The 12,581-nt window shown below is 46.5% G+C and overlaps 1 protein-coding gene across 6 annotated transcripts in view; it reads left to right on the forward strand.

The window, feature by feature from the left end:
• The first annotated feature begins 2,259 nt into the window (after positions 1 to 2,259).
• MECOM (MDS1 and EVI1 complex locus) overlaps positions 2,260 to 12,581 on the forward strand; it is a 551,406-nt gene continuing 541,084 nt past the window's right edge. For 3 of the 6 annotated variants that reach the window (XM_053657783.1, XM_053657784.1, XM_053657787.1), the window contains exon 1: positions 2,260 to 2,582. In XM_053657783.1, coding sequence (XP_053513758.1) covers positions 2,546 to 2,582 — 37 coding nt within the window. In that variant the 5' untranslated portion in view covers positions 2,260 to 2,545. The remainder of the gene's footprint in view (positions 2,583 to 12,581) is intronic. The other 3 variants (XM_053657785.1, XM_053657786.1, XM_053657788.1) reach the window with 2 other exon arrangements.

Here is a 12,581-nt window from a genome sequence, read left to right on the forward strand (position 1 = left end):
CACCACCCCTAGCCCGCCGGGTGGTTTGTAATTTCTCAGCAGAAGCAACAACTGCAGCTTCACTTGTGGATTTTGTATTTAATCTTGGGTTTGGTTCCTAGGTCCCTTCCTTTGCTAGAAAATTCTCCAGCACTCCTTTAACCTCCTTTCTGCAAGGGGACCCAAAGGCAGACCCCCTGGGGGATGAGAAGAAAGGAATTAAGGAGAGCAAAGAATAGGGAGGTTGGTAGTTCCTTTTATTTATTTATTTTTAAGCTCCCGGGGGTGGGGTGTGAGAAGGTGAAGTGAAAAGTCCCAGTCACACTCTCCTTCCTTCCCTAGCGGACTCCACCTCCTCTCCTGGGAGCCAGGGCCCTTAGGGTCTGGGGGCTGGGAGGGGCCTGATCCTCCAGCAGCTCTGTCCTCTGGCCTAAGGGGAGGGTCCCCAGAGAACCCCTTAAATCAGTTTCTAGGAACTCCTTGCTGGCTAGGCTAGTATTCTCTTCCTAGAGATTTTACTTCCTTTCTGAAAGCTCCCGACCCCCATTTCTCCTTTTCCCCTAAGGACACTTACTGGTCAGAGTGAAGGCACTCCTCCATCTAAACTGAGAAAAGCCAGTGAGCTCAAATTCACAGACCTTTGGGCACCCACACTCAGAATGTTGACATGCCTAGTGCTTCTGCACCTACCAAATATATAAGTACACCACCACCTGTGTGCACAGGCAACAGGTATTGCAGAAGGACTGAAGGAAGCCTCCCACCTGCCTCTCTGGCTCAGGAGAAATGGTAGGATTCTCCTGTGCCCATGTGTGTGGGCACGAGAGACTTTTTTTGGAAGTTATTTTACTCCTACTTCCATTTCTCACATTTCAATATTACACATCTGTCTCCCTTGGGACCCATACCTTGGTTCTCCAGGGACTTGTAGCTTTCAGCCAAAATGTCCCCGGAATTACACAGCTTTGGAGAAAGAGAAACGGTGGACATTCTTAGCCATGATAAATCCTTCAAATTTTGATTTTCTTGAATAAAGGTATTTGTGAACCACGGATGGCTGCCCTTTGAGGTGGAACCTTGCTAATCGCTCATTCCCACCCCGAGTCCCTATTTTCGCAATAAATGACAACAGGCATAACAGCCCATCCTCAATGATCTTCCTTCCCCTCCCCTGTCTTTGCCAAACTCACGGCCAGGACCTGCTTTTCTTTTTCCTTTTCTTTAGCTTGAACATTAAGGATGTATTGTTGCAGCACACAGACTGAAAAGATTGTAATTTTCTTTTATGGTGTCTGGCAGGATTTGCAACAGATATTAATGGGGACATAAATAGCTCATAGAAGGTATTGGACAAAACTGTTTAATGCAAGGAAGTTGTACCAAGAGAAAATCTATACGTAGTTGGAATTGAGTCTACCTTAAACATTTCTGCTCCCCACTTCCTTGGTAAATCCTGTAATAAAAGCAAATTTCAACAATGTACTTTTAAAGGGTGGGGGATGGATTTCCCCACCTCCTTCTTCTTACGACCCCGGAGGTTACGGGTTTAAGCGAATGAGTGAAAATGGCAGGCAGGCTGAGCTGCAGCGAGAGGCGACGGGGGGCAGCGGTGGGGGAGGCCGGAAGGTGACAGCCGACCTCAGGAAAGGCAGGAGGTCTTGGATATCAAATGCCCGAGCTTGCCTGGACCTGCGATTCAAAGGTGAAAATTATTATTTGGTGGGAATAGGTCACTAAAATGTTCCAAGGGTGGCGACAAGCATTGGCATTATACCTAAAATCAAGAAAGAACCATTTATTCTGCTTTCAACTCTGAAAGCAGAAGCCGCAATAGCTCCGGTAGCAGTAGCAGCGGCAGCATCAGATTTCCCGAAGTTCAGGATGAATCTCACTTTTTCCTGGATCATTCGTCGAGAGTCCAGTCCTTCTGGTTGTTTAGTACGGGAAAGATTTAAAAAGTCCTTCCCAGCCCCGCCTTCTTGGTATGGACGGTATAGAAAATTTCCTGCAATTTATAGTGGGAAAACAGTAATAGTTATTATGATACAGGCTTATTGGTGATTCCAACACCAAATCAATACTCTGCCCGAGTCTTTTCATTCCTTTTTTGGGGGGTTGGGGGGGCGAAGTGTCTGCTCCCCTCCAGCTCCCCGCGCTCGCTCCCCGCCCCCCGCCGCCCTCCCCGTGGCTCCCTTTCTCCGCCTCCTCGGCGATTGCCATCTGACAAGATCTCCAAATCAAAGTGATAAATCGCTCCAAACTTTTTTTGGCGGCGCTGAGATGTTGGAGGGGCGTCTAGCGCGCATGTGCGAAGGTGTCCAAACTGACAATGCTGGAGAGATAGCGAGTGTGGATTGAGAGAAAGGGAGAGAGGGAGGGAGAGAGTGAAAGAGGGAAAGACAGAGAGTGTGTAAGTGTGTGTGTGTGTGCGTGTGTGTGTGTGAGAGAGAGAGAGAGAGAGAGAGAGAGAGAAGAGGGAGGGAGCGAGAGGGAGAGCAAAAGAAGGAAAAGATCCAAGAAAAAAAAACCCCAACCACACACCAGCGGCTGCAGGACTGGGCACAGCATGAGATCCAAAGGCAGGGCAAGGAAACTGGCCACAAGTAGGTGCAATATCCCTTTTCTATTGGCTTTCCCCCTCCTCTGCCATCTTGCATATCTGTCTCCAGCCGTCCGGGAGGGAGCGCGGGGCTGCCTCTCGCTCTGGGGCCCCGGGTGAAGGGCAGGCGCAGCGCAGCCCCAGCAACCTGCCGGTCCCAGCCTTCGCGTCCGGCCGCCGGCCCGCATTGTCGCTCCTGGTTTGGGCGCCAGAGGAGCCGGGCAGACCTCAGCCTCACGCACGGACCAGCTGTGGCAACCCCGGGGTGGGGGTGGGGGTGGGGGCAGCAAAGACTGGGGTGGGAGGGAGGAGAGAGCGCGAGAGCGAGCGGGAAGGGGTGGAGTGGGGGGGGTGAGGATATGAGAGAGTCTCCCCCTCCCCTCCCCTTCCCCTCAGGCGGCGGAGAGTTGCCTCTGGCCAACCAGCTAGTCCCGGGTGTGGGAGGGGGAGAGTAGGGTGGGGGGGAGGACTGGGGAAAGGAGCATTTTTGGTCCTTGGTTTGTTTCTGGTGTTTGGAGTGGGTGGCAGGCTCCGAGGGAGCCACTGTGGTGGCGGCGGCGGCAGGCAGGAGTGGTGGAGTTGGGAAAAGTTGCGAGGCGGCCGCTGGAAGTTGCGCGGGCTGGCGGGCTGCGCCGAGCTGAGGTTGCGGTAGTGGGCGCTGTGCGCTCAGCTGTGCTCTGGGTTGCGCGGCGTGAGGACTAGGATTGGGGGTGGGGGAGACGAGGGTGGGGGCCGTAGTCACAGGGTTTGTGGGGCTCACGGGCAGAGCAGAGCTACCGGCTGAGCAGAGCCGCGGGCAGGTGGGGAGAGAAGAGGCCGGGGAGCGCCTGGAAACCAGGGAGTGTAGGGCGCGCAGCCAGCGGCGACTGCGGCCACCGGGAAGGGGGCAGAAAGGGCGCGCTCCGGCCCTTGAGCTACAGCTGGCGGGGCGCCGAGTGACCCCCAGGGGGCGGGCTGCCGGGACTTAGGGCGGCGGCGAAGACGCGCGGGAGGCTTCTGCTCTCCTTCTGGACCGAGCCCGTGTTTCGGGTCACTTAACCCTCCCCGGCGCCCCCTGCCTGCTCCACGTGGAGCGGCCTGCGACCTGAGGGATGAGGGCAATTGGGTTTCTTCCCTGTGGGAGCGGCGGGACCCCATCCCCCACTCCTCTTGCAGAAAAAATGCTGAGTGACTTCTCCCGGCATTGTCTGCGAAGCCGACACTAAGATGGTACGAGTGTCAACCGGGACTGTAGGCAGCAGGACTGGGTTTGTCTAAATGTTTTTACCCTGAGTCTAAGGGAACTCGGCAGTGCGCAGATTCGGGGCAATCTAAAGTGCTCCTCCGCGAGGTGTCGGCGTGTGGGGCTGGGGCAGCCACGGGAGAGGACAGGCCGCCGTTCGATTTCCCACTCACTGGAAACCGAACTAATTGTTTTGCTTGTGGACCGGAGGGAGAAGACGTAGGAGGTGGTGGGTGAGATGCTTTTTTCCTAGTCTCTCACCCTCCAGTCCTTGCATATTAAAATTAAGTACGCCCCATGCCAGCAGCCTCTGGTGTTCCCGCAAGCAGCCGCGCAGAAGGAAGCCTCAGATTCCGGCTCGGCCGGCTGGATTTCTTTGGCGGTGGGAGTGCGTGGTCTAGCCTAGCGAGATGCTGTCACTTTAGGCGCCTTTCCAGTGCTTCGTCCAGTTCTCACCAAAGCACTCCCCCACTTCCCAGTACGTTTCCTTTCGCCCTGGTCTCAGGGAATCAACCTAAATCTAAGGCTCTTTGGGTCTACAGTCCATCTGTTTCTCTTTTGGATATTGTTCATTTCACTTAGCTGCGACATTGTCAAAGCGCACCGGTGGAATTCCTGTTTTTCCTGTTTGCTTTTAAATGAGGCCGATGTCTTTATTTTCATCTGAGAAGGAATAAATGTATATATGCTTGCAGGCCTGGGGACTTCAATTACGACTAAAGGGTAGGAGTGTGTGTGTGTGTGTGTGTGTGTGTGTGTGTGATGAGGGTTGACGGGCGGGGGTGGGGAGAGGGGAGGGTGGAGAGCCTATTGCAACCAAGAGTAAATTGTGAAATGAAAGCCGACGGCTTCGTGCACCTCAAGCGGGGGTATCCGCAGAAGTGAAAGCAGAACACAAAACCCTTCGAATTTTCTTGAGCAACTTTTTCGACTCTTAATTGCCAAGCTGTATGCCGTCGTATTAAAATATTCCCGCAGGCTCAGAGGACTGAACATCCAGAAACCAAGCCTCTTTTCTGATCTGGTGCTAGTTGTCATTCATGCAGTTGGAGACCCATTAACTTTGTTTCTAGTGTCTCTAAGGATGCCGCTGTTGCTTTCTGCTAACTAGCGACGAACTCTTACAAACTTTTCTTGCTAAGCCTCAGGTTCTCGCTTGCGCTGTTCCAGCTGTCCACCACGGCTGCCTTTCTCAGACCGAGGTGCAGCTTTAGGCAATTCTTCAATCACAATCGGGTAATAAAGGAAATCATATTAAAAGTATGCATTTTGTATTTCGAAGCGCTAGTTCCTTCCCCCGCGTGGTGCGTGAGTTTCCAAGCGTGTGGTGACCCCTGCGGTGCAATCCATCGAAAACTTTGCAGCTCTGTCTGCACCCGTTTCTTTCTTATTGGGGGGTTAGAGGCAGTGTGACCAGCGTACTTAAAAAAACCCCCCAAAACAACAAACCTATCTTTATAATTGCAAAAGTAAACATTGCAGTAGAAGTGAGTCACTTAGAAACAGTTGTTTTCTCCATTGCTTATTCTTTTTGTCTTTTGTAAATTAGCTTGTTTGGTGGCCAAGTCCTGTTGCAGTCTTGGCTTGGGTACAGGAGGATCCCATGGACCAAGAGTAGGAACCACAGACCCAGAAAGTACCCACTGACTGAAGTTAAACCCAGAATGACTGCAAAACCCATTTTCCAACTTACAAGGCTTTTCTTTTAATACAATAGTTTAAACTGATAAATTCATTGCAACCATTTGGAGGAGCAAATTATTTAATGAAAAAATAAAGAAGGGGAAGGCAAGATTGACATTTGTATTGCCTAAAGCCCTGGGCTTTTATTCCCATTTTTCAAGAAAAGAAAAATAAAAGCCAAGCCCACTCTGGCAGCTTCGGGAGTCTCCCAGCCGTTTTCTCAAGCAGTGAGGATAGCACCTGGGCCGTGCAAGAAATGCCATTTGCAACAGCTTTTCTCTTGATGATGGGAAAGGAGTGAGGTTGAATCTGCTCAGCTTATCTAGAGCCTTCGGAACTACCACCTCCCACCCCACTTTCCTAACGTGATACTCGCAGGGTTTCAGTTACTGCAATGAACGAATTTGCAATGAGTGACCCCCTCAGCTCCTGCCTCCCCAGGAGACTCAGGGGCACTTGTTACTTGTACACTTGATCTCTGTTTAAAAAGAGGTTTCGAAGTAGGTAAAGTAGTCGGTAGGTAAGGTAGTCGGCGACCCTTTCTTCCAAGCTTAAATTTCTCACCTTGGCAGCCCAATACCTAAGATAATAAAGGAAACACGCACCCAGGCTCCAGCTTGCAGTCCTCGTATGCCTACCTACTTACATTTTCTTTAATCTTAAAAAAAAAAGATTAAAACACAGAGCTTTGTTAAAAAGTACATTTTAGTTGTTTATTTTACACTGCTTTTGAGGAGGAAAAACGCTGGCCTCACTGAGGCAGAGGACCCTTCGAGGAAGTTGGTGTATTTGCCATTACTTGACCATCACCCTGGCATAGATCTTCCTTATTCCATTTGGCACTTGGAGTGCAGTCCTTCTGCAGCATTTCTATGTGTTTTGCCAAAACACACAACAACAACAAAACAAGCAAGCAAAAAACAAACCTGTGTTTAAGGGAGGGTTAATACCGCTTTTCATTCCCCCCTCATCCTGAACACTGTTGGAAAGGGACGGTTCATTAACTGCAGAGGCAGGAAGGATGGAAAGAAAGGCTCCCTTTTCGGGTTTTCGTTCGGAGGGTCTGAAGAGTCCCAGGTCTTGGCGACGGTGTGAGTGTTCTTGAGTGTCCTTTGCGGGGTAGCTCAGCTCTCGGGCTTTCTGAGTGGAGGCCTCTCCCTACCACCCGGGCCGGGCCTCCTCTGCCGAAGCTCAGTCATTCAGTACGTAGCTCACTTATCGAATAGAAATTAACACGTCATTCCACGACATCTCTCCTTTCATCTTTCTTTCTTTCTTTCTTTCTTTCTTTCTTTCTTTCTTTCTTTCTTTCTTTCTTTCTTTCTTTCTTTCTTTCTTTCTTTCTTTCTTTCTTTCTTTCTTTCTTTTTCTTTCTTTCTTTCTCTCTTTCTCTCTTTCTTTCTTTCCTTTCTCCTTCCTTCCTCCTTCCCACTCTCTCTCTCTTTTTTTCTTGTAAAAATTGAGAGTGATAACTGTGTAAGCATTTCCCCTTTAAACATCTTGTTATTTGGAGTTTATTTCATTTTGGAAGTTGGGGCCAGGTTATCTGGGACTGCAGACGTGGCCTGGTGCTGGAAGGCCACAGCTGAGGACACTTGGCTCTGTTCCCCCTCAGCAAGGAGGACAAGAGAGAGCCAAGTTGCCCTTGGCACTCCCAGGTCAGTGTCCTCTGTCCTTGCACCTCTTCCACTTTGTCTCTGCTGGAAGCTGGCCCTGAAGTGGAGAAACTTGACTTGTCATCTCCTGGCCAACAGCTCTTACCCTGTTCCCAGGGTACTCAGAGGCTGGCAGAGCCCTGTACCTAAGAGCTGGGCACACCTTCCCACCCTTCCCCAAAGCCCACTGGTGTGGAGGAGGAAGTGGGCCCTGATGGGGGGTGGCAGCAGAGCTGGGGAGGCCCTAGTGAGTAGGTAAGCAGAGCCCTGCCCCCCAGCCCAGGAAGGCCCCCCACACCTCTGTCCTGCAGCTCTGCTCAGTTCCTAGCTCCAAGCTGAGGCCAGACTTCTTACCCTGCAATCTCAGAGGCGCTGGGTGCCTGGCCAGCTGATTCCCTCCCAGCCGGGTTTTCCATGACGGTGTACACATGCACGAACACACACGCGCGCGCGCGCACACCCGCCCCCCCCCCCCCGAGGTTTAGAGACCCACTTGAGTGAGGAGGGCAGGCACACTTCACTCATTCACTCTCACCAGCAGGTCAGGTCCCTTCCCAGCCTCCTTTGGCAGAGAAGTAAGAGGCGGGGGAAGAGATGCACAGACAGTCACATTGTAATAATGTCAGGTACATTTTTTTTGGAGTGGTGGTGAGCCCTCCCCAGCAGGAAGCTGCTGCTCTGGGCACGTGCTATAAAGATCTGTAGGGTCTGCTTTTCTTTTCCGATGAACTGCCCAGTAGGAACCATTCGTTCCCTCCCCACTCCATTTGCTACCGTTCTCTTTCTAAAATTAGATTTTTTCCCCCTTCCCACTCTCTGGCCTTCTGAGTTTACCAGGGAATTCTCAAGGAAATTGGCTGCATAGTGAGAACAAGTGTGCAGACGGGGTAAAAAGAGATAAATGAATGGAACAGAAAATAACAGAGGGAGATCGTCGAAGCAGTGTGCTTCTCTGATATCCCTGGTCCACACACAGATGGGTATTATTTTTTCCCCCAGTAAATGAAAAAAGTATAATCCTTGTTAATTACCTCTGCTTACATGCCATACAAGAAACTTCAGAGTTGTTTCTACATAAGGAAGAAACTGTTTACAAAACTCTTTCAAAAGTGTGACATATTGCTCTAGTTCAGCACTAAAAAGCTAAACACACTTGCCCTCCTTTGAAGTGCCCTGGCTGGGGCAGCTTATTTGAGTGCAGTTCAGATATTGCTGTGGGTATAACTAATGGCCTCTACCTATTTAGCTCAAGTGGGAGGAGAGAAAGGCCTGAATTCCTTGTCCAATGGGTCCCTCTGGAGACTGAATTCTGGCTCCTGGCCAGTTCTGTACAATGTCAACATTGAATATTTGAATTCCCAGACTCTCTTTAACAAGTTTCTAAATAAATAAACTCATTGTGTGTCTGTGTTTAAAATTATTTCACCTTTCATAAAAGCTACAGCATCTTACTACACTGGCCTTGCAAGTTAATTTTTTAAACAAACAAACAAACAAGCAAACAAACAGAGCTTAAAGCATTTTCGTATGCAACCCTTAACAATATGTATGCTTTGCCAAAACATTCTCTTGTGTGTCTGGGTTGCTGCTATTTAGAGGGATCTTGAGCTGTTCTGTCGGATGTGATAGTGAATTGTAATAAAAAACAAGCTAAATTCAGAAAGTCAGTGAAATGTGAATCACATCTAAAAGGAGGCCTGATTGTGTGACTGTACTGTCTTCACGTATGTGATAAGTTTGCCTACAATGTCCTACAGGGGACAGAATGCTTCACTGATGCGTCGTAACTGAGTACCTCTAGGCTGTCCCCCCGGTCCACGGCATTGGCAGGTGCGGACTTCAGCCCGGATGGAGTTTTGTTTCTGGGCATTCTTTCTTTATCTGTGTCTGTCTTTGTCAGTTGGAAGGGGTAGGTACACAGATGTTATTCTCCTATTTCAGTTTGGTTTTGAAAAGGACCACATGATTCCTGTTTTTACTAATCTCTCAGCATTTGAACATTCACCGCATTTTAATGCAGTTAGGAACATACTTGTTCTAAGAAGTACACACAATTTGTTTTTAAAAAGGCAAGTTCTAGTCCTCTTGAAAGTGTGGACCCCATCTGGAGTTGTTAGGAAAGAAAGTGGAATTCACTTTAATTTATGTGTATAAAGGACATCGTTATTAAAAAGAATAGAATTTGAAAGGGCACATAGCAAAACCCATAACATCTAGCTGGTAACGTGGAGAGCTTAAAGCCAAGAAAAAAATACCACCAAACCCATGCAAACCCTAAAATAGATTACAATGACCTCAGCCATTTTCATTTTCAAAAATAATAGCCATGATTAAAATGGGGGAGTGTTTTACTTGGAACCATATTCTTCTGCATTATTATAAAAGCTGTTTTGTGGTTAAAGAACTGTTTCATTATAGAAAAAAAGCAATTGAATTTTTAATCAAATTCCTGACTCTTCAAAAGCTCTCATTCTTGAATTACTTCTTATTTCGATTTTAATTATTATTCTTATTCATTAGCAAACTTGCTTTTGGCTTGTATATTAGCCAAATCCTTGACTACTAACTTTTATAACAATTCTAAAGGAGAAATTTGATTTAGAAAAGAGATTTTCTTAATTCCTTTAGCAGACACCTGCCTAGGGGTCACTGACTATATAACAAGAGGAACCAAAGCTTTCTTAACCTGTTCAAGAACCAGCCTAAAGGAATTAATTTTGTATTTTGGGGCTGTTCAGATTATGGCATTTACGCAAGTCCTTGTACATAGCACTTGGTGGGCTTTGGCAGTGGACAGGCTTGCAAAACAAATATCAATGAGACCCTTCTGTGAGCATGGACAAGTCATGTGCCCTGCTCTTAAGAACATTATAAACGTGCTCATCAGTTCTTGAATCTGGGTGTGATCCCTGATTGGATAGTTGGGTCACCTTGAAGGTAGGGGATGCCTCTGAGCCCTAGCATCTTTACTAGTAAAGTGGTAGTAACAATACCACCCTTCTTGGGCTGCTCTGAGGGTTAAATAGGGTAAATGTATGCAAAGTATTCAAGCGCTCACCCAATAAATCTTAGTCACTCTTGTTCCGATATATCAGTTACATTTTCAAAAGAGAAAAATTTTACACATTATTATCCTCCCTGTATTGTTTTTACCCAGTTAGGTTTAACTGTCTATACCAAGCCAAAATGGGCAAAACATTTATTTCATAAACTTGAGAATCTTTGCCCTTTTTTAAGGGGGTGGGGGGCACTGTATAAATAAAATGAGATCTTGATGTTGTCACTCCATACATTTTGACATCGTATGTGCACAGTCTAAAGCTAGTTGCACATACTTTCCAGTTGTCATTAGATTATGATCCACTGTGTGTGAACATTTTACTTTCACGGAGTGAGTTTTGTAAGTCACTTTACTACCCTGGCTGAGTTGCTCTTCTCTAAATGAGGGGACTGAACTAAAGTGGAGCTTGTAAACTCAAATGCTTATAGGAATTGGCAGGTACGGTACATGATTAGGCAAGGTGGGTATAAGCACTGAACTCTGATTTTTATTCAGTTTTTGACACCCAGCTCTCATATTGCAGAACGAGGGAGTGGTGGGGACTGGCAAGCTGGGAATTCAAGACTTCTCTAAAAGTGACAGCTGCTTCTCAGTTCCAGCTCACAGTGGCCATTTGTGCAGGGGGGTTAGGGCTGCTAAGTCTTCCACTTTTTAAGAGAAGTTACATATCTAGATGGTTCTGTGAATTTTGTCTACTTTAAAATGTTGACTTATTATAAAGGACCGCAACAACCAACAACATTCTGCAGGCCCAATCACACACCTCTGTCATAGACCCTGAGTTTGCAACATCTAGAATAGATGATTTCCAAGGGTCTTTTAAAGTTCCAACATTTTACGATATCCACAAGCCTTCCTGAATATTACCTTGTATTTCTAAGATCTGTATCTTCCTCCTCCATCTCAAAGGTTGTGTGTGCGCGCATGTGTGTGTGTTTTGATAGGTGGAAGTACTTAATACAGAATCTGATATCTGGCCATTTAGCTGGAAAAAAAGTCTTTCACGGCCATGTTTTGTCTTTCTTTCCCTCCATGCCGCTTCATCATTAATTGGTTTAAGAAAATAAACTGAAACACTCACTCCCCCTTCACATAGCCACTGGCCACCATTCTTTCTTATTTTTCATTCAACCCCATTCTTTGATTTGTGGGCTAGGGGTTGGGCAGTAAATCATTAGGAGATATTTTTCTGTGGTTTTATACAGTAGGAGAAGAAGTCATTTGGCTACTGAGGATATAACAGTGGAAGAGTTCTCTCCTGCCTCCTGGAAGGGTCCAAATATCCTGTCCTGTACACCTGTAACTGGAGAACCTAACTGATTTTTAAGATATAAACCTAAGATGGAGAAAATGGTTTTTAAGGGATCAATGTATGTAATTGATCAAAGTGATTCTTTCTGCAGCAAGGGAAGAAAATATATGCATGTATTTATTTGTGAGTCTGTTTATTGAAAATAAACATACATTGCTTTGTTTATTATTATGAGTTGTATTTATAGCAGAAGTGGTAGGTGAACAACAGGTAAAATTAAGTCCTGAGGATAAAAAGGCAAGGTATGGTGATGGAATACCGGTATAATGCACACTCCTGATAAAGTTTGAAGTAAGAACTTTGTAATATCTAAAACAGTACTATAGCCAAAGGACTGGTCAGTAAGTGCATACTAGTATCAATTAACATTGCTGGAAAAATCAGGTAATGCTACGCTTGTAGAGGAAGATTTGGAGTAGTGGTGATCTATGTTTATAAGCATTATCAATGGGTTATCAGAGACCTAGCTCCCAATTTTTATACCTGATTCTGAAACCCAGATTCCTTAGCTTGGTCTTTTGGAGCCTCCTACTCTTGAATCAGAGAATGTGGTGATTCTGAGCCCAGGTTGTGAGTTAAATTTGCCTGGGTTCGAATCCTATCTCCTACAATTACTAGCTGGGTAAAATAAGCACGAACTACTGAATGTTTCTGTACCTCAGTTTTCTTACTAATAGACTAATGATACTTAACTCATTTGAGGATCTGATAAACTCATGCATTTAAAGTGTCTTAAATATAGTAAGAGTTCAACACATGTTCATTATTTTGTTAATTTCTCAGGCTTGTCTCCCTACCCAAGACTAGTCCATTCAGCCTGATTTGTTTACTCATTCTGTCCCTCTCATTCTCTTGCCATCCAAGCCTTGTGTTTCCATCTTCCAAATTTTGGCCATAATCCCGCCTTAGTCTGTAGATATGCCCATACTTTACTTTGACTATCAAAATCTGAATCTGTTAAGATTTAGTTTAAATCCTAATTTCTTTGTGATGTTCATCCTTATCACTCCTGTAGACATGATTTCTCTTTCTTTTCATTTCAAAAGTGTGGAATAATTTTTACCTACTAT

This window comes from Artibeus jamaicensis, unplaced genomic scaffold (genome assembly GCF_021234435.1).
Source record: "Artibeus jamaicensis isolate MK-2021 breed Jamaican fruit bat unplaced genomic scaffold, CSHL_Jam_final scaffold_474, whole genome shotgun sequence".
In the NCBI taxonomy this organism is placed as follows: domain Eukaryota; kingdom Metazoa; phylum Chordata; class Mammalia; order Chiroptera; family Phyllostomidae; genus Artibeus; species Artibeus jamaicensis.